Source organism: Labrus bergylta, chromosome 6, assembly GCF_963930695.1.
Source record: "Labrus bergylta chromosome 6, fLabBer1.1, whole genome shotgun sequence".
Taxonomy (NCBI): domain Eukaryota; kingdom Metazoa; phylum Chordata; class Actinopteri; order Labriformes; family Labridae; genus Labrus; species Labrus bergylta.
In genome coordinates, this window is record NC_089200.1 from 33,340,522 (window position 1) to 33,364,748 (window position 24,227).

At 40.4% G+C, this 24,227-nt stretch overlaps 1 protein-coding gene across 1 annotated transcript in view; it reads left to right on the forward strand.

Moving 5' to 3' along the window:
* trappc8 (trafficking protein particle complex subunit 8) overlaps positions 1–24,227 on the forward strand; it is a 46,151-nt gene that overhangs the window by 20,242 nt on the left and 1,682 nt on the right. Inside the window, exons 11-27 of the mRNA XM_020646918.3 lie at positions 1,210–1,315; positions 2,346–2,477; positions 3,125–3,349; positions 4,469–4,574; positions 5,955–6,149; positions 6,328–6,485; positions 6,592–6,666; positions 10,917–11,022; positions 11,771–11,928; positions 13,226–13,650; positions 15,182–15,338; positions 15,425–15,521; positions 17,759–17,827; positions 17,908–17,966; positions 18,854–19,054; positions 22,493–22,594; positions 23,200–23,339. Of these exons, the coding sequence (XP_020502574.2) occupies positions 1,210–1,315; positions 2,346–2,477; positions 3,125–3,349; positions 4,469–4,574; positions 5,955–6,149; positions 6,328–6,485; positions 6,592–6,666; positions 10,917–11,022; positions 11,771–11,928; positions 13,226–13,650; positions 15,182–15,338; positions 15,425–15,521; positions 17,759–17,827; positions 17,908–17,966; positions 18,854–19,054; positions 22,493–22,594; positions 23,200–23,339 (2,511 nt within the window). The remainder of the gene's footprint in view (positions 1–1,209; positions 1,316–2,345; positions 2,478–3,124; positions 3,350–4,468; positions 4,575–5,954; positions 6,150–6,327; positions 6,486–6,591; positions 6,667–10,916; positions 11,023–11,770; positions 11,929–13,225; positions 13,651–15,181; positions 15,339–15,424; positions 15,522–17,758; positions 17,828–17,907; positions 17,967–18,853; positions 19,055–22,492; positions 22,595–23,199; positions 23,340–24,227) is intronic.

The window sequence follows — 24,227 nt, forward strand, 5'->3', positions numbered from 1 at the left end:
CTCTGACCGTGAGAGTCACTCAGCATCTGCATGCCATGAAATTCACACAGACGTGTCCTAAAACCGGTTTATTGATAGATTATAGATCACTCTCTTCTCTGCTTAACTTAATTACATTAAAAAAGATTATCGATTGAATTTTCTGTTTCAAATAATCTCTCCAGCTCTGTACACAAAGTTTCAATGTCTCATCCTCTGTGCGTAATGGCACACACTCTCCCTCTCAACCGACTGCATGAGCTCTCTCTCCCTTTCAGAGATTGTATTGTAGTTATTAAAAGAATAATCAACTACAACGCCAAAATTGAATAAAAATCAGGGCAACAACTAGTTTGGAGCTTGTACCAGCGTTAAAGATTCACCCCGCCACCCATCGTACTGCGCGTTCTGCTCGCTCGCCTCAGACTGTAAAAATTATGTTTGCCTGCCTGGGAGCTGAAGTCTGACGTCACTTTCCTGCGTCGTCCACTTTGCCATTTCGTTTTCGAGTTGGTTTGAATTACGATCACTTTTTAGCACTACAAGTTTCAAAACGAAAAGCCAAAGACCTTTTCGTTTTCATTTGAATTATGTCATACAATATGCATACATAGAGAGTAAAAGTATAATGCAAACAAATAAAACGTGTTTCTGTTACTGTATTTTCATTTTAAAATTAGCTTTTTCATTTGAATTATGATACAAATTTAGCGGGGCATTTTAAAAAAATGATAAAGCAAATGTCATTTTCTTCTTCATTTTAATTTAGTCAAAGAATGTGCATTTTTGAAGTTGAAAACTAAAATTCAAATTAGATAAATTAATCATAATTTTATTTTTGAGTCAAATAATACACTCATTCTGAAAATTAAAAAGCATTTCTGTTAATTCATTTGAATTTTCAAATTAGCTTTATCATTTGAATTTTGATCACTAATCGCTTCCATATAAAATAGTCAATTTTTTTTAAATGATAAAGTTGAGTGTTGAGAATGAGACAACGTAGCGGCTCTTGTCCATGTAAGTGAGGGGGCGTGGCTTTAGAGGGAGCACAGAGGGGAGGGGGGGTGTGTAGACGGAGCACTGAGGGAATGCTACTTTCAGAATCATGCTAGTTTTCCAAAAATGACCAACCCTGCCTTTAATATTCTCCTTTAACTTCCATCATCCTTTCAGAGATTTGTTCTGTGTGAAGTGTAGTTTTGATTCTTTTTCTTCTGTTCTCTGTAGAAACATGGTGCTTGCTGAGCGCTGTGCTTTACTCAGTGCTGAAATCTTGAAGAGTCAGAGCAAATACTCAGAGGCTGCAACTCTTCTCATTAAGATGACTAGCGAGGTGAGGAAACATGCTTAGGGGCAGAAGCTCAGTCCGTAGGGACTTGGAGGGTTGCCGGTTCAAGTCTCGGTATGGACCAAAAATATGGACGTTGTTCTGGTAGCTGTGCCAGGGCACTTCCTGAGCACTGCTGGGGTGCCCTTGAGCAATGTGTAGCAGCTCCACTAATGCATGTCCACAGGTCCTGTTTGTGTATGTGTGATAATGAGATAATGGAATTATGCACTGCTAGACAATCAAAAATTACTTCAACCTTCACTTGGGAATGACATTTGTGAAATTTTGAACTACGTATTGGATTGAAAAATCTTTATTGTCCTCGAGGGGCAATTTGGTTTGCAACAGAGGTCCAAACAGGCAACACATATCCTAAAAAACAGCACAAAGACATAAATACTTAACTACCATGGATATCATCATGATGGACGTGAGTGAGATAAGGGACTAACAGTACATAGTTAAGTGTACAGGCAACAATGCCTACAGATTATTTAGAAACCCAACAGCTGATGGAACAAACGACCTCAGGTCTCGTTAGATTTGGCCCTCCTAACAGAAGTGAACCTCCTCCCTGTCGGGAGAAGTCTAAATGCTGCATGCAGAGGGTGCAGAGGGTCTTCCAAGATGGCCTTTGCTTTCTGAGTGGGTCTTTCTTGAAAAACATGGCTCATAATTTCAAATCAAGTCAACGGCGACAATCTTTGGGCATGGTTGAACAACATTTCCCCGCCCCCTGTTTTTATTTGTGTTGCTGAGGTAATCAAACCAGCATATCATCACAAAAGTTCAAATGGACTCAATAAAAGATGAATACAATATTTTTAGAAGAGATTTCAAAGGTCACTTTTTCATCAAGGATGGTACCCAAGTATTTTTACTGACTGACTGTCCCCACATCTGTGTCGTTAATAAACATCTGGAACTCTTTAATTATTATGTTGATGGGCAGTAGCATTGATCTATAACACAAGAATTACAAATTGCAGTGGATTTATTCTGCTTTGATCTTTTATTTTCATTTTTGTTTCAGGACTCTGACCTGCGCAGTGCTCTGCTATTGGAGCAGGCTGCCCACTGCTTTATCAACATGCGTATTCCAATGGTACGCAAGTTTGCTTTCCATATGATCCTGGCTGGTCATCGCTTCAGCAAAGCAGGACAGGTGAGCCTTTCCACTATCACAAATGTACTGTACGAGGTCTGTCCTAAAAAAGGGAGCTCTGGAGGTCTTATCTTGGTGAATAGAATGAAATGCAAGTCCGTGGATTTCTTTACCAGAATCCCACTGTGACATCACAAGGAGAGCACATTTGAAACAGAGCATTTTTCTCTGTGTTGTAAGACTTATGCAGACCACAAACAAAGGACTGGATGGGTTTATTTCTAGATGGGTTTATTTCACATTTGGTTACCCAAATATATGTTCAGAAACACTGTACAAGTGAATTTTTCATAATATGTCCCCTCTAAACTATACCCTGAGTTGTTACACTGTTGGGTTTGTAGGTGGCCTGGTTGATTGGATCTCAAATCCTCCTGAGTGCGTTGTCACCTGTGCTAAAGGCTGTCCACCAGTGATCTGATCTCCCATGAGGCGTCACCTGTTTATACGAGGTGTAAACAGCGCTAAACATTATGTTATTGAATAAGCGTACATGAAAAGTCGAACTAATGACCTGACAAACAGAGAATCTTGGTCAGCCTTTTTTGTACTTTCACTTTTGTTTTCCTTTTCCTCCTTTTGTTGTGCTCCATGTTGGTTGCTCTGTGTACCTTACATCTTCGTCTCGTCCCTTTCCCTGCATGTAGAAGAGGCACGCACTGCGCTGTTACTGCCAAGCCATGCAGGTATACAAGGAGAGGGGCTGGTCTCTGGCAGAGGACCACATCAACTTCACAATTGGGCGTCAGTCCTTCACACTTCGGCAACCAGAGAATGCTGTGACAGCTTTCAGAGAGATCTTGACCAATGACAGCAGGCAGACTGCCACACAGCAGGGTGCCTTTCTCAGAGAGTATCTCTTTGTTTACAAGGTAACTACAGTTAATCATCACGTCTGCATGCTAAACTACAGGATAGAGACAAATGTGTGTCGTTGGCTGTGACTCAGAGGTAGAATGGCTTGGCAAAGAGAGCTGGATCTCTAACTTCTGCAATTGAAGGTTCCAAGTCAAATTTAGCATGAGGCATAAAGAATGTGAATGGTGTCTAAAGCCGTTTTCACATATGCACTCCGGAAAATATCTATATATTTTCAAGAAGACTCCAGATATTCACCTGTCCTGGTTGTTCACACATGCAGCTGGAGACTATCACTGTCAGATGGAGGGGGGTGGGGGGGGGGCAGAAGTAGCAGGCGTAGCAACAGAGTCCGCTACACGATAATGAGAATATTTGCCTTTATATCAATGCTATGTGTAGTTCAACGGAATGACAACATCCACAAAGGAGCAGAGAACAACATACTGACCAACAGGAAACGTAATGTAGCCGTTTAATTAGAACACGAAGAAGTAGTGGTCGTTTGTACACGTTCTATGCACCGTGCAGCAGTCACAGGATACAAACGTCACTCCCCTTCCCACTGGCTCGAGGTGAATTCTCCAGAGAATATCCTGCGGCACATCAGCTCACTCTGACTTGCTGCGGAAAAAATACCAGGGGTCTGTCAGGAGAAACTCCAGGTGAAGTCCCAGTGAAAAATTGGACTCGGTTTGTGTTCACACATGCAGCTCCTCCTGGAAAAAAAAAGTGTGAAAGCCCTATAAGTGTCGGAATACTTTCTGAATACATTGTAGAATACCAGAACAAATAACATCACCTTTTACAGTAACATCAGAGCTTGACTAGGTATCAAAACACACTGTAAACTAATTATGTGACAACAAGTGAAATAATATAAAACATTTAGCTCATACATGAGTAGAAATCACATTTCTGCTCAGTCAATGAATAAGCAACATTTTATACAGTTCGCTGCAGGGCGATACATTACAAGTGATATTGTATTTCAAAATCAGCAACCATACTGAATTCATGAAGTTTATAAACAGGATAAAAACGGTACATACAATTGATCATTATAGCTCTCTGTGTATGCATGCAATGTTCAGTTGACACAGAAATAACAAATCAGTGTTTTTCTCTCTTAGAGTGTAATAGCTGGAAATGAAGTTGACCTTCCCCCGCTGCCTCTCCCCTGCATCCTCAGCTCAGCCACAAGAATTTATTTTGGACATGATCGCCGCCTTGCAGAAGGTATCAAACTGATGATGTCATTTTGACCACCTTTAAAGAGCCCATATTATGCCCTTTTTGGGGTTCGTATATTTCATCTATGTACCTACTTTTGTATGTTCACAATAGCTAAAGTTCGAAAAAAGTGTCTGTTTTCATGTACTGCTCCTCCTTGCTCCCTCTCCGCTCTGAGTCCATCAGCTACACTCTGCTGAGCCCCCACTGTTAGACCCCACGTGGGCCAAGTCTGCTCTGATTGGCCTGCCGATCCGCTCTGTCGTTATTGGTCAGTTGCTCAGCACGCTTCTTGGAAATTTCAACATGAGCTGCTAGGCTTGCCACAACGAGCCAATGGGCTTAGATCAGTGATCTCACACTGACAATGACGCCGCACTGACAATTTTTTTTTCGAGGGGGGCTAGAACTGAGCGTTACATGCAGCTAATGCTACAGCTAACAGGAGGAGGTAGGAGAAGCTGTGTTTCTGCGGACTTTGAATTTTTGCACATAGATGTGCCTAAACATGCACAAGACACTTGGAAAACACACTAAAGGGCATATAAAACCAGAAAAAGCATAATATGGGACCTTTAACAAATTGCTTTGGTTAAATGGGTTATCAGGGTTATTCATGCTTCACGCACACAGGTTCATCTCCGAGTGTTATACAGTACATCTGCAAGAATGTGTCATTAAAGGACAGTTCCAAATAATTAAAGTGGGGTTGCATGAGATTCTAATAAACACTGAGTTTACCAGTGACACCAGTCAGCATGGCCTTTGTTTGAGGAAACCAGCTGTAGCCAGTAGTGGGGTGGCTGTGGATCAGTTGGTAGAGTCAGTCATCTCTCAACCAGCAGGTTGAGGGTTTGATCCCCAGGTCCTACAGCCACATGTCTGATGTGTTTTTGGGCAGCTTCGGCGGCGTATGAATGAGTATGAATGGATGAGTTAATACTGATGGACTCTTTACTCAGCAGCCTCTACCATCAGTGTGTGAAAGACTAGAAAAGCACTATACAAGCACACAATCTATTTAAATTGGTTCATCCATATACCCATATTCTCTATTCTGCCACTTTTCAAGATCTAATTTGAAGTTTATAAGTGGTTTTCCATCATACTATTCACACTCTGTCACAGGTTTTGTTTATACCTATTATGGTCCCAAAAAGTCATTAATTTATACTTGTGAACCCATCATGCTTTAATAATTATAATACTGTACAATTTACTAGAGATATCTGACTAACATAACCTTTTACAAGAACTTAAGGATATTACAAATGGATGTGTGTTTGTGCAAAGGTTTACTGTTTTTATTACAAACACTAATAAAAAAAAACACTTGTCCATAACATCCTAATTTCTTTATTCTTATTGTCTGATTCTTTTTTTCAGGGGAAAAGCAGGCAGCTACTCATGTATCCCTCGATCAGGAGTACGATCAGGATTTGGCAGCCATGTGGTGCAACCTGGAGGAGCAGCTCGTGGCAGCCTCCAACAGGGGGATTGTCCCAGTTAACTTCCAGCCCACCCAGTGCTGCCTGAACAGCCAGACCGACAACCTGCGCTCCCCACTGGCTGTGGTAGAGGGTAAGATGGTCCTCAGTAGACTAATTGAATAGAACCTTGTATATTACCCACAACTTAGACCGATGTACTTTTGTGATAAACTATAAAGCATAATAGAACAGTTTACTTTGCAATCAAATTGGACTACTGTATATTGTGCCTACTCAGTTACAGCCCTCTTCGGTCTTTGTCTCTGCAGAGCCAATCATAGTTGAATTGACGTTTCGGAACCCTCTCAAGGTTTCTCTGGCTCTGTCCAATCTATCGCTCCTCTGGAGATTCACTGCCAATGCTGCTTCTCCATCAGAGACGTCTGACGAGTCGTCCATCACCAATGAGGAGACCTTATCTCTAGGGGTGACTAATAGGAAGCACATTTCCCTGTAGACATTGTGATTTTATTCCCTGACTAAAAAAAGGCATGATAGCAAAAACAATCTTGAATATTTTTTAATATTTGCAGGTGACACAGAATGATGAAATTGTCACCACTGAGGTCATCCAGGAGTTTCAAATGGATCCGGAGGAGACTAAAATGGTAAGGTGTTCTCATGAGTCTCTTAAAGAAACCCTACTGGACTTAATTTTGACAAATGCCCCTCATAAGTATACTGATACAGGAAATGATTTAACTGTTGCAATGTGCCATTGCAACAGTTCGAATTGCCAAACTTCCCAAAACCAAGCCTCGGCTTCTTCTTAAAAGAGATTTTAAACACTTCTACGAACAAGCTTTTTGATCTGGCTTGTTTTGATTGGACCAGAGTTTCTCTCTTTGACAATGTAGAGCTAGCCTGGAAGTATTTTTGTGATGGATTTCTGTTTTTAATAGACAAACATGCCCCGTTTCGCAAATTCAGGGTTAAAGGGCGAAACAACCCCTGGTTTTCAACAGAGATTGGAAATCTACTTAAAGATAGGGATGTTGCCTGGGCCAGGGCAAGGAAATCCAAAACCCCAGTGGATTGGCTCCTCTTTCGCCAGCTTCGGAATAAATGTACAACCCTAATTAAGAGGGCCAAATCAGAGTATTTCATCTCTGAAACCACAAAAAACCTTTTTTGGAAAGAAATTTTGGAAAGTCATAAAATCTTCTTCTGGCCATGTGTCACCCAGTGATGTGCCACCCCACTTAGTCAAAGAGTCTTGCATCCTGACTGACAAATCAGCCATGCTAAATTGTTTTAATGAACATTTTATTTCAGCTGGCTTTTTATTTGACTTCTTTCACCCTGATTTGGTCAAATCCGACAAAAATCAGGATAATGCGTCACTGGCATCTGAGGTTGATAGTCAACTTACTGTTCATCCTTTTCAATTTATGCCAGTGTCTACCACTGAGGTGCAGAGAGCATTACAGAAACTGGATTCCAGGAAATCAGCAGGTCCTGATAAACTTGAGCCGTTTTATCTTCCTTAAATTGGCTGCTGATTTTATTGCTGAGCCTCTTTCATATATTTTTAACCTGAGTCTGATCAGCAATGAAATCCCAAAGGTCTGGAAATAAGCATTTGTTCTTGCCCTGTTAAAAGGGGGTGAACCCTCACAAGTAAACAATTACAGACTAATTTCTAAACTTCGCATTTTGGCAGTATTTGAAAAAATCATTAGTGAACAACTGAAGGATTTTTTGGATGCCAATAATGTGTTATCTAAGTATCAGTCAGGTTTTAGAAAAAAACATAGCACTGTTACAGCTGACATTATTGAAAGAATTGATTGTAAGCAATTTTGTGTAGCTCTCTTTATTGATTTATCAAAGGCCTTTGATACAGTTGATCATGGATTATTGATCAAAATCCTCCATCAAGTTGGTTTATCAAAGCAAGCAGAATCTTGGTTTGGCAACTATCTGTCAAACGGAACGCAATGCGTGCAAATGGCAGGATCCACCTCTTCCTTTTTAGAAATCTCAAAAGGGGTGCCCCAAGGTTTGATACTAGGACCTATTTTATTTTCCATTTATATCAATAACATGTGTGAAAATTTGTCAAATGCCATGTATCACTTTTACGCTGATGACACTATCATCTATTGTTGCTCAGCATCTGTTGCACAAGCTTTTGAGTTTTTGCAGTCACCTTTCAATGTTGTCCAGTCTCGTTTGAGGGAACTAAGGTTGGTCATGAACACTGATAAAACAAAACTCATGTTGTTTTCTCATTTAAGTGGAGAAACAACAAATGTCCCATTGATTTTAACTTCTCAAGGAAATGTAATTGAGCTTATCAAAAGCTACAAGTACTTTGAGTGTGATCTGTCTTTTAAATCACATATTGCCAATTTGGCCTCTAAACTTAAGGTGAAGTTGGGATTTTATTACAGAAATAAATCCTGCTTTTCCCTCAGAGCAAGGAAACTTCTTGTTTCATCAACCTTTCTTCCTTTGTTGGATTATGGAGATGTACTATATATGGGCGCCTCGCCAAATGTTTACAGTCATTGGAAACCGTGTATCACTGTGCGTTGAGATTTTTGACTGGTTGTAGACGCTTCACTCATCACTGTGACCTGTACACTCACTCAGATTGGCCATCTTTGAAGGTGCACAGGCATATACACTGGCTGAAGCTTATTTATAAAGCTCTTCTTGTTTGGTGCCTTCTTACTTATGTTCATACCTTCAAAGAACCAGAAGCCACTATGACTTGCGTTCCTGTGATGTCTTTAAACTGTCTGTGCCTCTTGTCCGCACGGAGCTCGGGAAAAGGGCGTTTAGTTTTGCTGCTCTCACCACATGGAACTTTCTCCAAAATGAATTGAAAATGGCGGATCTCATCTCGCTTGAAGCCTTTGGCTCAATCTTAAAAGATAAAATACGCGAGACAATTGGACAGTGCCTGTGTTTCTGATTTGTAATCCGTGATCAAGATTCTGTTCTATTTGTAAATCAATTTGCACATTATAAATCGTTGTTCTCTCTTCAATCAATCAATCAATTTTTATTTGTATAGCGTCAACTCATAACAAGTGTTATCTCAGGACACTTTACAAAAAGCAGGTAAAATACCTTACTCTTTGTCTTTTAACATTACAAAAGAGCAAGTAAAAAGACCATACTCATTGTTATGTTACAAAAAGCAGGTAAAAGACATTACTTATTAGATCCGGCCTATCTATCATGAGCACTTAGCAAAGCAGCAAAAGTTACAGTGGTAAGAAAAAACTGCCTTATTAAAAGGCAGAAATCTTCAGGGGGGGGGGGGGGTTGTTCTGGCAGGCCGTCAACCAACGATCTTGAGGAGCCTAAGAGAGCTCAAGAGCTCCCAGGAAAGTAGGTGGTTAGTGACTGAGATTTACAGATAGATACATGCAGTAATATGATGTATGCAGAGAGAGAGAGAGAGAGAGAGAGAGAGAGAGAGAGAGAGAGAGAGAGAGAGAGAGAGAGAGAGAGAGAGAGAGAGAGAGAGAGAGAGAGAGAGAGAGAGAGAGAGAGAGAGAGAGAGAGAGAGAGAGAGAGAGAGAGAGAGAGAGAGAGAGAGAGAGAGAGAGAGGCTCAAGGTGCCAGTTCCCCCGGGAGTCTAAGCCTATAGCAGCATAACTAAGAGCTGGTCTACACCAGCACCAGCCCTAACTATAAGATTTATCAAAAAGGAAAGTTTTAAGTTTATTCTTAAAAATACAGACTGTGTCGGCTGGAAGGCAATTCCAGAGGAGAGGAGCCCGATAACTGAAGGCTTTACCTCCCATAGTACACTTAGAGACTGTAGGTACCACTAGCAGGCCTGCATTCTGGGACCGTAATGTTCTCGAGGGGCAGTACGGCACTAGTAGCTCCTTAAGATAAGATGGTGCCTGGCCATTTAGAGCTTTGTAAGTGAGAAGAAGGATCTTGAATTCTATTCTATAATGTATAGGGAGCCAGTGCAGAGAAGCCAACACAGGAGTAATGTGGTCCCTTTTCCTAGTTCTGGTCAGTACACGAGCTGCAGCGTTCTGGACTAGTTGAAGAGTCTTTAGAGACTTACCAGAGCACCCTGACAAAAGAGAATTACAATAATCCAACCTGGAGGTAACAAATGCATGAACTAGTTTTTCTGCATCATTTTGCGACAGGATATTCCTGATCTTGAATATATTACGAAGGTGAAAATAGGCTTTTCTTGAAATTTGCCTGATGTGAGAGCTAAAGGACATATTTTGATCAAATAGAACTCCTAGATTCCTAACAGTGGTGTTAGATGCCAGGCTGATGTCATTAAGGACAGTCACATCACTAGAAAAAGTCTCTCTGAGGTTTTTAGGGCCTAGCACAATAACTTCAGTCTTGTCTGAGTTAAGTAGCTTAACTTATTGTTTGTAAACTGTCTCTTTATCATGTAATGCTTTTTATGACGTGTGCTGCTGCCTTCTTGGCCAGGTCACCCTTGTGAAAGAGATCCTGATCTCAATGGGTTATTTATCTGGTTAAATAAAGGTTAAATAAAATTAAAGGGATACTTCACCCATTTGCATTAATCTTTGTATCATCAGAAACCTGGTTGTATTTTTGAATGGTCGTGCATCCTGCCCTCATTTTCCGCTGAGATGTGAAATCTTTGTATTTCTAAGTCTAAAAAGGAGCTTCCAGTGACGCAGAAATCATCATATTGCGTCACTGGAAGCTGTTGTGGTTAGCGGGGTGAAACTACAACGCTAGTTCCTCATATTTTCGACCACTGAAGCTACAGACCAATCACAGATCAGTGGGTGGGACCTCACTCCCAGAATCGAAACGCAATGTCGGGGCTGTTACATAAAAAAGTGTTGCAGTGTTAACTGTCATTTAAACCTTTGGATCTCAGGCTCGCCTCAGGCTGCTGCCTCACAGAACAGGCCAGCTGAACATCGTGGGTGTTGTGTACAACTTGGCTACAGCCTTATCTGGAGAGAAGGCTCCCAGTACTGAAGGTAATTCACGCTGATTTTTTTCCATCTTTTAATCAATCAAATAATTAATTTCTTCTTTAGCGTAATTTCATGGTGTCAAGATATGTCTGATATGGCTTTATTTGTAGTTTCACTTCTTGTCCTGCTTTTGCATGTTTGTGTTTTTTCTTTTTGTGAATGTTTTTCTAAAAACTGTCGTCAAAGAAAATAAGAGTTCTGGTTACAGATCCTTTAGGCCCTGCGTCCACCTGGCGTTTTTTTTTAAATTTATTTAAATTTATTTTTTCGGGCAGAAAAGCTGTGCGCTCTGGAGCGCTCGGATGAAGCATCTATTCAAAACAGCCGCTGTATGACCAACACTGCTCTGTTGCTCTTACTGAAGGTTTTATATTTCAGATACTTTTTTCCCTTCACTATATGCATCAAACGGAGGATACTTGCCCTCCTCCTTTGTCTGGACTCAGATCGTGGAGAACATGGGTACAGGGCACGAACCATTGGAGACAAAATACAGGGACTAACACAACCTTTCTGAAAAGTTGCAAGATTTTCAACTTGAAGCGTTTGGAGGAGTCGGTGTGGCCTCATAAAAAAGATGAAGATGCTGGGGTGCACTTTTTCTCCGGGCAGCCGTCTGCTCTCTCTTCATTGAAATCAATTGAAATAAGAAGCTGGCGCTCAGAATAAACTTTAGGTTGAAACAGGGCTTTAGGTTTTGTTTTCTTGTCACAGTTACACACACACATTGCAGATTTCTCCCTGTATACAGGCCAGCAAACTTTGGATTTGATCGTGGTTCGAGGCAGACAAGACCTGAAAATTCAAGGCCCTCGACTCAATCAAACCAAAGAGGACAAGATGTTGGTTCGGCATGGTCCTGATCATCGACTGGATCCCATCATAACACCACCCATGCCCCTAATGGAGGTAACCCCAACTGGCAGTGAAAACATTCTTAAGTCAGAGGTCCCCAAAACATGTCTGCCAAGCTTTTTGCCAAAAATCCACACTTGAAAGGGCTTTCACACTTTCTGAAAACTCCTGAAAAACCCCATGGCTCGTATTCACAAACATTCTGAGAATCCTCTGAGAGAGCACTTAACTTAGCTTAAAAATTCTTAGCAAGGAGCCTTAGCCTCGGAGTGATTGAAGAACATTGTCAGAGCAACTCTGAGCAAGGAAGAGACAGAAACTTTTATCTCAGTGAAGAGGCGGGGTTGACCCTGTTGCTAGGTATAACACATTCTTTCAGAAGCTGTGATTGGTTAATCTCAGAAAAGTCAATTATAGAATGTAGTCAGATATTATATTATAATGAACACTATTAGATTCTAATTAGATTCTGTGTGATAATTTGTGAGACATACTTTGAAAGTGTATAGCCTATACAAGATGTTTGAAATCACATGCTCACAGTTACATCATCATGTAAAGAGTCTTAATTAGTGATTTGATCCACCTGTGGAGGTGAACACTAAAAACTCAGAGATGGATTGAAATGTCTGCAAAAATCATTTTAGTCTGTTTGGCCCAACTATGAGTTAAAAATAATATTCTTCATGTAGTGTTTGGAGAACATTTCTCTGTTTCCTCCTCAGCTTGAGAAACTCTTCACCCTCCAGTTTTACACCTGAGGAGCTCTCTTAAGGGCTAAGACACTTTGTGAATAACTTCATCAGACTAGATCATCTCTACAAGGATCTAGTCTGAATGGCCCCTGAGATATATATATATATATATATATATATATGTATGGAGTGTGAACGTTTTAATTGTTCTATGTATTGTCTATGCAGCAATTTCCCCGTATCCTAGACAAATTCCTCCTGAGGGAGACAAATACAGAAACACCTACAAAGGTGCCTAAAATTCTTCTCTGTTTCCAACAAATCCAGAGCATTCAGGAGCAGAATCTAAAGTTAGAAGGACATGCTGGCTGCTGCATTGTTGTCAGAGAAGCCAGCACTTCAACATAGCATGTTTCCTTAATGTCTGATCATATAAATGTATAAAAGTCATTTTATTATTTAATTCAGTAAATATCTTACAAATTGAAAATGTAACATTTTGGTTGTTTCAAATAGTTAAATCTCATTCTTGTCATAATTATCATGTGTCCTGACAAACAAAATCTAAGCTTAACAACTTGTTTGTATGTGTGATTACGTTTCTGTTCTAGTTCTAGACATACCCTGACTTTATCTTGGGGGTGTGTGTACTTCAGGTCTTTTTCTTGCAGTTTCCCACTGCTCTTCTGTGTGGTGAGATCAGAAAGGCCTACGTTGAGTTCTGTAACGTCAGCAGTGTTGCTCTGTGTGGCCTTCGAGTGGTGTCTACGCACCCGCATTTCTTTACCTTTGGCAGCCAGGCCACAACACCCCTCAGCCCCAGCTCAACTGAAAACTGTTCAGCCTATAAAACCATGGTGGCGCCCCCCCAGTCCAACTGGGTGGCATCAGAGGTGCTGGTTTCACCTGAGGACTTCAGTCAACTGTCTGGTGTGATGGAGATACCCATAGATGGAAACACTCTGCAGCCAGGGGGGTCCACCCAACTGCCTCTGTGGCTCAGGGGACCAGACCAGGAGGGAGTTCATGAAATCAGTTTCCTCTTTTACTATGAGAGCACAGAGAAAGGACTCAAAATGAGGTAAACATAGAAATCAACTCAAGAAGGCATGTATATTATTATTTATGTTTACAAATAAATAAGCTTGTATCACATGAATAATAATAATTTATCCTTTATTAATCCCGTGAGGGGAAAATTCAGTTTTACTCTCTGTCTAATGAACATGCTACACACACACAAACAGGATCCTACGGACATGCATTAATGGAGAGGTCACAGAGTGAGGGGCTGCCCACAACGAATGCTCCAGAGCAGTTATTGGGGTTCGGTGCCTTGCTCAAGGGCAAGGGAATATGTGACATATTGGAGCAGGCACAAATGAATCATTATATCATGCTATATTGTATAACCATATTCAGGATAAACCCGGACATCTTTATTAACAATTTGATATTTAACCGTTTTTTGGCCGATCTGTCGATTCGACATGTTGAATCAACGTTGGTGGTTGGTGATTGGGATCGCTCTGATTGGCTGTTGGGAGGTTTAATTTCTCTCCAGCTCTCCTCTCAGGTTCAGTAAAGCCCCTTGAGCATGCCGCTGTAGTATCCATGCTTTCACCCATTAGTGTGCTTTCTCCTTATTTGTCTCCTCAGTCTCTTCTTTTCTTTTTCCACTAAAAGACCAAGAGCTGACAACGCCAGCGCCATTTTCTACTTTTTATCAGACGTAATTCTCCATTAGTAGACTACCTATAATACGAGTGGTGACCGACAGCAGTATGAAAATTGTCTTCTTGTATCATAACAACGGACTACCGCCCCCTGCTGGCATGGATAGTTATTTCCTCTCACTGCAGAATGTACGTGGTGATTGGTCGTCGGCTGTAGTCTTGGTGGTGTGTTCAAGTGCAACTTTTTGAGGCAACGCCACAGGCGACCTTTGTCCCCACTAGTTCTTTGTGGTCTGCTTGGTGTGTCAGGTCCTTAAGGTAGTAACTGAACACAAGCAGCCATGAGACGTTATATTATCACCCTGCAAAATATCCCAATACTATGCTGTATGGGTTCTTTCCCCACCTCTACTATATAATATATAATATGTAATATATATGTATTATGTAATATATAATATGTAATGTGTAATATGTAATATGCTTGTAGTAGAAGGGAAAACTTTGACTAAATGTAATCTGTGATATTTTCTTTAATTTTTGTAAATCTTTATTTACTATTTCAGTTCTTGCGGCATATCAAAACCTCAACATATATACTCGTCTTTATCACTGAAGATAAATGTCTGATATTATAACAGATATCGCTTTATCATTGTTTTTATACAACAATCAATTTTGATCCTGTCTTTTGGATCATTTTCATCATAACTTTGGGTCGGGTTTTATTTCAAAAGTTTCTGCTGGAGCTCTTATTGAACATAGAATTAATTTCTGGTGGCTTCACTCTTGAACTATTTTGGGTGGAAATAGGTTGTAAATTTGTCAAAGTACATATTCACACTGACACTGCTTTGATCTAGCAGTGGTGCAAATCTGAATGTTTTTATCTGTTTCGATGATCTCTTACTCTTTTTCTCTTTTTTTCATGTGAAGTCATCGTGTGTTACGTCACACAGTGTTTATCTGTGCCAGTCGTTCTCTAAGTGTGCAGGCCTCGGCTTGCCGCAGCAGCGTTCCTCCACATCACAGTCAGGATGACAAGGGCAGTGGTGGAACGCTGGTCTTTATTGATGTAGAGAACATCAACACGGTGAGAGAAACACACTTTTAGTACCCAGCTTTCTTCTTTTGTCAAGTTGAACAAACTATTTTCATTCTGCCTCCTTTTGGATCCAGAGTGAAGCTGGCGTGCAAGAGTTCCACATTGTCCAAGTCTCGAGCAGCAGTCAACACTGGCGCCTCCACAAGTGTATCAATCCTGCCAAGGATAAAGGTTTGTAGAATATGTAGTTCACTGGCTTTAAAGTCACTTCTTCTAGTCAGCCTGGTATATCAGATATTCTTCTCCATAATCTCAAACATGCTCACACTACAACATATGTAAATGTTGGCACATCACACAGGATCACTTCAGGATTTCATGCACCGACTCCCGTTACCTCACAGAAACAGTAGAGCAGGCACGTTCAGTTTGCCATTATAAAGCTTTGTGCAGAAGAAAACCCTTAAAAAAATAAAAAATAAAAAAAAATAAAAAAATGTTTTTGGTGAAGAAATGTTGGGGGAGACGCAGACAACATGGGTTGTATATTGTTAAGTGAGAGCTGGAGGTGTGTGAAGTGTCCGCTCATACACTCCCAACTGTTAGTAAACTGTAAAACTCCACAGGTTCTTCCCCAAGTTCCTTACTTTATTGTAAAAGGTTAAAGTAATGTCAAATTATTTTTAAAGTAGACAAGTTCACTTTTTAGACGTGTGGCTGTAGAAGGGATATGCCACGGCAGCTTGTCTCGGTCTCTAGCAAGTGAGTCACAGTGTAAGATTTCTTTCACATATATTGAACACCAAGGACAGGAAGTAGATGTATTTCACCCTCTTATTAGAGTAACATTAAACTACTATAATGACATTAATCATGAAATGGGTCTGCATTCATTTCTTCAATCTAACAGGTTTCTCTTTTTTTTTTGTTCTATTCGATCAGCTCTCAAAGCAGAGGGTGTTCCATTCATACAACAAACCTTCAGCTTATTGTTTTCTGCTCATACTTCTTGTCGCCCTTGCTACTTGCTTTGTTTTGTTTGCTTGTTTTTCAATCGTGTGTCACATCCTACTTACTTGTTTAAAATAATGTAGGGACACAGTCTAAAAATAAAAGTGCTACTAGTGGTCAAAAAGTTGTTTTTGTCTTTATAGTGGCACAAGTATATACAATGGCGTTAACAGTCAAATATATGATCATGGTATGCCATAGTAAAGTGAATTCATATCATTGTAGACATAACATGAAAGACAAGCTATAGCTAACAACCCAACAGGATGGAAGAAACTCTTACAACTGAAAATGAACAAAAGAACCCTGATAAGAGGATAACAAAAATATTCATGTATTCCACCACATCTCTGCTCATAATTGAACGCAACTGGATGTCACAATTGAACTTTGATAATCAGTGGTGGTATATCATAATGCATGCTCGAGCTATATACCATTCAAGGCCTTTGCACACTGAGTCCCTTTTTTTTGGATGCGGTTTTAGGATCCATTATCCAAAAAACAAAAAACCCATCACGGATAGACACCATGCCCAATGAGTCTGACGCGTTTATTTTTCTATGAATTGCAAAAAATTGCAATATGAGACTGAAACAGTTGAGTGCTACTGGGTTCTGTTCAATACAACATATGCACACGGCTACATAAAGAAATGCTTACAGAACCTGCCCGGTGTCTCCACATCTTATTCACTTCTCTTTTATCTAAAATGTCCAAACAGAAAAGTCTCCTCCAGCGTGCCTGTGTCTGTGTCTGTGTCTGTGTCTGTGTCTGTGTGTCTGTGTGTGTGCTACTACAGAGAGAGAAGAAGGAGAGCAATCGCTTATCAGTTCTCAACTGTGCTAATTAACTCTGGCACTGCTCCCCCAAGCTACCATCACGAAGATGAGCCTTACAACAACCCCACTCCCACCGAGACCAAACGTCTCGTACTCACCATGCAGTGTGATCGAGCAGTGAAGTTGACTTTGTGCTTCTTTCACTACTTGGAAAAAAACAACGCGTACAGTCCAAATGAAAACAAGACAAGAGCGAGTAGAATTTCAGCTGTCAATAAGGATGTGCAGAAATAATAATCCCAGGTGTGTTTCAGGATGTCAATGATCCACTTTGATACTCTGTTCACACATTCAAAAAAAAGAAGCAATCGATCCTGAACAACGTCTGACAGGTAGGGACGCTCCAGACAAACGCAAAAAATCTAAACCTGTTCTGAAATAATAATGACGGACGAAAGTCTCTGGGGCAGTGTGCAAACATGATTGACACAACATAAGATCCTATTTATTTTTTAACGTGCGTCAATTTTGAACCAAAAAAAATTGACTCAGTGCGCAATGGCCTTTAATGCTACATTGAACAAAAATGAACTCATTTTATTTATCATGACCTAAAACTTGTTGCTGGTGTATTTTCACTGACTATTTACCATCTTCTGTCCTTTCCCCCTCCAGACTGTAAACTCACTAGCAGAGAGAGAGCCAAGCTGTGTTTCAGGGCCACAAGATGCAAGCCCCTCCAAGGTACCAGTTTGACACGCGTTCATTAGAGTCCCTGTTTTTATTCAAAAAATCATTTGGCTATGTTTTGTATATTATTTCAGCTACCTCAGATGCTGTACAGAAGTACACATTTGCAGACCTGAATCTGGGAAATGAACAGGTGAGATAAATCCTCAGTTTAATTCAGTTCAAGTGTATGTTTTCATTTTTATACCTCGTAAGGACAAGTTTGGTTATTTTTTGATATGTTAACATTTCGCATCATACTTTGAAAGGAAGAATGTGTAACATTTTTATCCAGTAGATGTCGCCCTTAAAACCAAAACAAACTGCTGTTTGGCCACAAACATACTGAAGCCTCCGCTCTCCTCCAGAGACACACCTCCAACCCCCCTACACTCACGTTCACATGAAGGCGTTATCAAATAGAACGCACCATAATTAAGCGCTAAGCACAAGCTGTGGACAAAATTGTCCTTGTCTCGAGCTGCATTGTTGTGTTAGCATGCTAATGTTAGCGCTCTTTAGTTAGCTCGTGGCGTCACATTGCATGTAAATTTACACTGAATGACCGTGATCCTAAAATGCTTAGGTGACGTTTCAAATAATCAATAAGTAAAGTATGATATTCTTCTCTCTAGTCCTTGACTAGAACAGCTTTTATACACAAGGGGAGGAGCCGGCCGTCCCGTCCATGTCAACACGGCTCTGACAACAACACAGCCAGTGGGACTCAAGCTTCTCACTCATTGTAGACAGTCATGACTCAGAGACACATTTACACAGGATATACTGGATCTCTGATATATTTATGTGGGACCATTAAGCCCAGCAAGAGGGCATAGGCATCATCTCTTTTTGTCCTTGTTAATACCTCTGTTGAATAATAAACCAGATGGCAGTTGTGTATAATGGGTTTTTAGATCTTTCTCTATGAAAACAGATCCCTGCTGCAGTTGAAAAAATATTGATGAGTTGGATTAGAGTGAAACATTAAAAAAGAGTTTCTGTCTTTCCCCCTTCTCCTTACCTCTTCATGCTGTGTAGATCATCAGTTCCTCTACACCCTGTGGAGATTTCTTTTTCCGTGGATGTTGGACCTCAGAATCTCAGCGAGTAAATGTGGCACCCTCTGGGAGATCATCCAGCAACAAGAGTCAGAGCTCTGTTTCCACTGAGGACACTGACATTAACAACATCGTAAAGAAGTGTAATGAGCTGGACCTCAACATCATCGTCATTTGGAAGGTACATGTAACAGAGAAAGAGAATTAACAACTTCATGACTAAGTGTCAGGATAAGGGAAGCTAGGTAAGTTAGCAAGAATGTGAAGCCCCTTTCACATTTGTACTGCACTCCTGAACATTCTCCATACCTGGGGCAGGGTGGGAAGCTTGTGTGAATGCAAACAGAAGAATCTGCTCCAACTGTCTTGAAAATGACTTATTTCTGCATGTGCCCTAGGAAAGGTTCACGTGCATAGGAGAACAGTTGTGTGAATGAAACAGGTTATTTCATGGAACATTTCCCAAACGTAGACTGGATGATGACGTGATGCACAACAGAATTTTTCTACATTTCATAACTTTACTGCTTTTCACAATCAATCAATCAATCAATTTTTATTAGGTTGTTGTTCTGGCAGTCCGTCAACCAACGATTTTGAGGAGCCTAAGCGAGCTCAAGAGCTCCCAGGAAAGTAGGTGGTTAGTGACTGAGATTTACAGATAGATACATGCAGTAATATGATGTACTGTATATGCAGTAATGTGGTCCCTTTTCCTAGTTCTAGTCAGTACACGAGCTGCAGCGTTCCGGACTAGTTGAAGAGTCTTTAGAGACCCACCATAGCACCCAGACAAAAGAGAATTACAATAATCCAACCTTGAGGTAACGAATGCATGAACTAGTTTTTCTGCATCATTTTGCGACAGGATAGTCCTGATCTTGGATATGTTACGAAGGTGAAAATATATACATATCTTGATCAAATAGAACTCCTAGATTCCTAACAGTGGTGCTAGATGCCAGGCTGATGTCATTAAGGACAGTCACATCACTAGAAAAAGTCTTTCTGAGGTTTTTAGGGCCCAGCACAATAACTTCAGTCTTGTCTGAGTTAAGTAGCAAAACATTTCTGGTCATCCAGGTCCTAACGTCCTTAAGGCACGTTTCTAGCTTACATAACTGACTGGTGCCATCGGGCTTCATTGATACATAAAGCTGAGTATCATCTGCATAACAATGAAACTATGGAGTGTTTCCTCATAATATTTCCCAGAGGAAGCATATATAATGAGAATTGGTCCAAGCACTGAACCTTGTGGCACTCCATAGCTAACTTTGGTGTACGTAGAGGACTTATCATTAACATGTACAAACTGAGATTGGTCTGATAAGTAGGATTCAAACCAACTTAAAGCAGTCCCTGTAATTCCAAGTAAATGTTCTAGTCTGTATAATAGGATCTGATGGTCAATGGTGTCAAAAGCAGCACTAAGATCTAACAAGACGAGCACAGAGAGAAGTCCGTCTGAAGCTAGAAGTAGATTGTTTGTAACTTTAACTAGTGCAGTCTCAGTGCTATGGTGGACTCTAAATCCTGACTGAAACTCCTCAGATACACTGTTGTCATGGAGAAAGTCACACAGCTGATTTGCTACCACTTTCTCCAGGATCTTTGAGATAAAGGGAAGGTTGGATATAGGCCTATAGTTAGCTGGAATTCTTGAATCTAGAGTAGGTTTTTTGAGTAGAGGTTTGATTACTGCTACTTTAAATGACTGTGGTACATAGCCTGTCAGTAAAGACATATTGATCATATCTAATATAGAGTTGCTAACTAATGGAAAGACTTTCTTAAACAGCTTGGTTGGGATTGGGTCTAAAAGACAGGTTGACTGTTTCGACGCAGAAATAATTGAATTTAGTTTTGAAAGGTCGATTGGAGAAAAACAGTCTAGACTTATATCTGGTCCTGGAACTGTCTCTGCCGTGTCAGACGTATCAGCACCAGGTAAGGGCAGGAGGTTACCAATTTTGTCTCTGATGTCTAGAATTTTGTTGTTGAAAAAGCTTAGGAAATCATTACTGGTGAGGGCCAAAGGAGTACAAGGCTCAATGGAGCTATGACTCTCTGTCAGCCTAGCTACACTGCTGAAAAGGTATCTAGGATTGCTTTTGTTTTCCTCGATTAGAGAGGAGTAGTAGGCAGCTCGAGCGTGACGTAGAGCCTTCATATATTTTCTATGACTATCCTGCCAGAATAAACGAGATTCTACTGTTTTGGTTGAGCGCCATATTCTTTCAAAATTTTGCGACGATTTGTTTTAGACTACGGGTTTCTGAGTTGAACCATGGAGCTAGTCTCTGCCGTTTGATAACCTTCTATTTTAGGGGAGCAATCGAATCAAGAGTAACTCTCAGCGAATCCTCTGCACTATCAACAAACTGATCTAGCTGAGAGGGACTAAAGCTATCATAAGAGTTTCCAACTGGGTTGAAACTGAATCAAAAGCATCTGAAATAGCTTCCTTAACTCTAGCTACAGCACTATCAGATAAACTTGTAGAGAGCACATTTTTATTTAGCAGAGATAATTCTCTGGTAGGACAAAGTCGAATGTAATAAGGAAATGGTCTGATCGAAGAGGAGTTTCTAGGAAAACTGTAAGGTTTTGGATTTCAATGCCATAAGCTAAAACAAGATCCAGGGTGTGGTTAAAATGATGAGTAGGTTCGTTTACACCCTGGGTGAAACCAATAGAGTCTAATAATGACATGAAAGCTGTGCTAAGGCTATCATTATCAACATCCACATGGATATTGAAGTCACCTACAACAATTATTCTATCACTGCTAAGGACTACATTTGATAAAAATTCTGCAAATTCAGATAGAAATTCAGAATATGGGCCAGGAGGGCGGTAAACTACAACAACTAGAACTGGCTGAAAGGTTCTTGAGACTGGATGTGAAAGACTAAGAACAGGCTTTCAAAAGAAGAAAAATTCAGCTTTGGTCGAGGGTTAACTAGAAGACTAGAATTAAAAATAGCTGCTACTCCACCACCTCGTCCAGCGCCTTGAGGTATATGAGTACTAAACTGACTGGAAGGAGTGGATTCATTTAAACTAACATATTCATCTCGACACAGCCAGGTTTCAGTCAAACAAAGTAAATCAATATGCTGATCTGATATCAGATCATTCACAAAAAGAGATTTGGATACTAAGGACCTAATGTTCAAAAGTCTGCAGTGAATTTTCTGTTTTTTTTGGAAAATCGTATTCGTAGTTTTGATTCTAATGAGATTTTGACGATTTACGCCTTTTTTTTCTACGTTTGGATGACTTATAAAAAGGGGTCTGGACCGGGGGACAGACACAGTACTAATGTGCCTTCTAAGTGATATTAATACAGTAACCGTCATTATTATGGAAGACTCCTCCACCTGCTCATGCTACATAGCTGCCCTCGACCTCCTCAAACCAAACAGAGTATGTTGTTACTGACAATATCCCGCTGTGAGGTGCATGAGTGAAAGACAAATTCCTAAAAATGTCAGAGTCTGAACGTTCTCAAGTTAACCAGGAACTGTCAAGCTCTGTGTGAACAGGGCTTCACTATGTAAGATTTCACCATTACATTACAAATATGAACTTTTGGATTTGTGTGCTTGTACAGGCTTACGTAGTAGAGGACAACAAACAGCTGATTCTAGAGGGCCAGCTCCATGTGGCCTTGCAGACCATTGGCAAAGAGGCCTGTTCTTTACTTCCCAAAGAGGTATGGAATGCACACACAGCAGACAATGGTGACATACCATGATTTTCACAAGGCATTTTGATATCAAAAACATTTACAGAGGTCAGAATTCACTCTCAAGCCTAAATTCCACCAGATGCATGTTTGGTCTGTCTCCGCTCTGTTATAGCACAATGTGTGTGCTTCCACTGGCTCCGTCTCAGCTCCATCAGTCCGGACCCTACGTGGCAGATACACAAGGCTTCTATTTTTGCCGGAGCAAGGCGCATCAATTTAGAGAAGATCGAGCAGGACAGGAAGTCAGACTGAGAAACAAGATTAAAACATACAGTTTAATCTTCAGAATAAAACAGTTCAGAACTATGACCGTATGTGTGTTAGTTTTTGTGTTTGAAATGGTTTAATACAGTTTTATACCACATACATCGTATTATTTCACAATGTTGCGAGTGAATCTCTAAAATGACCGCAGGAATTCATTTGTCTCGGCACTCCAGCTGTCTGGCAGCCTATGGAGCTGTAACGGACCGGAACAGACATGCAATGCACACATATCTGGTGGAAGAAAGATTTCTATCATTAAAAGATGCATGTTATGTTTTTGTGATGATTTGTTTTTGTTGCAGGAAGCTCAGGAGATGGTGCTACTCAAGTTTAAGTCGGAGCTGCCCCCCCCAGTCGTCCTCCCCTCTGCAGAGCTGTCCCAGCTCATCAAAAGCAACCTGCACTACCCTGAGACCTACACACATCCATTTGTCCAGGATAGGTGGGACACAGACTGCACCACACACACACACACACACACACACACACACGCACATGCATTTTTCAAATCTTTTCAGAATAGTGAAATGCCTCATTCACCAGGGAACAGTGGTTAACAAAGTACTCAACTTATACCATAGAGACTGCTGATCAAATATCACTCAGTAAAACTGTTACTTTGAGTCCAATAAGTAGAATTGTATTGAACATTCACATCTCAGCAGCAGTTTGTGTGTTCCATAATGTGGGCTGTGCTGCAACTTCATTAATCATTTACATTTCCAGATAGGATCAATCAGAATGTATTCTTCATATATTAAATGTGTTTTCTACATATACAAAATGTCCGTCCACGTCAGTTGGGGTTGATATGGTGATCCTTACAAATCCAAAGCTCCATTATAGCTTTCTTCACAATTCTATTTGAGATGCTAAAAGTTTGTCATTTATCTCTGGAGAGTTCCCATTGTCCTCTCAGTTCATAACACTTACAATAGCTTTGAAATAGTGACATTACTGCACACATGGAAACCATTCAAGTTGTTGTATATGCTTCTCTAATTCTTTAAAGTAAATAACTGAATACATTTATACATCAATACAACATGGAAAGCATGCACTGCTCAACATATTTAGAATCATTTGATGATGAATTGGCTCTAAGTTGTAGATTTAGGATATGAAGCCTCACAGATAATATAGAGCTAAAGCTTAGAAGTATATCACATGAGGAATTAAATAATTGTTGTTTTCAAGTGGAGAACTGAAGCCCAACTTTGAATGGCTCAGACTCAACCCAACTCAGATTCTTCTTTGTTGACTCAGACTCGAGGTTGGTACTTAGCTTGGGGATTTGACAAATCCAGAGGAACAATGAGGAGCAATTTTA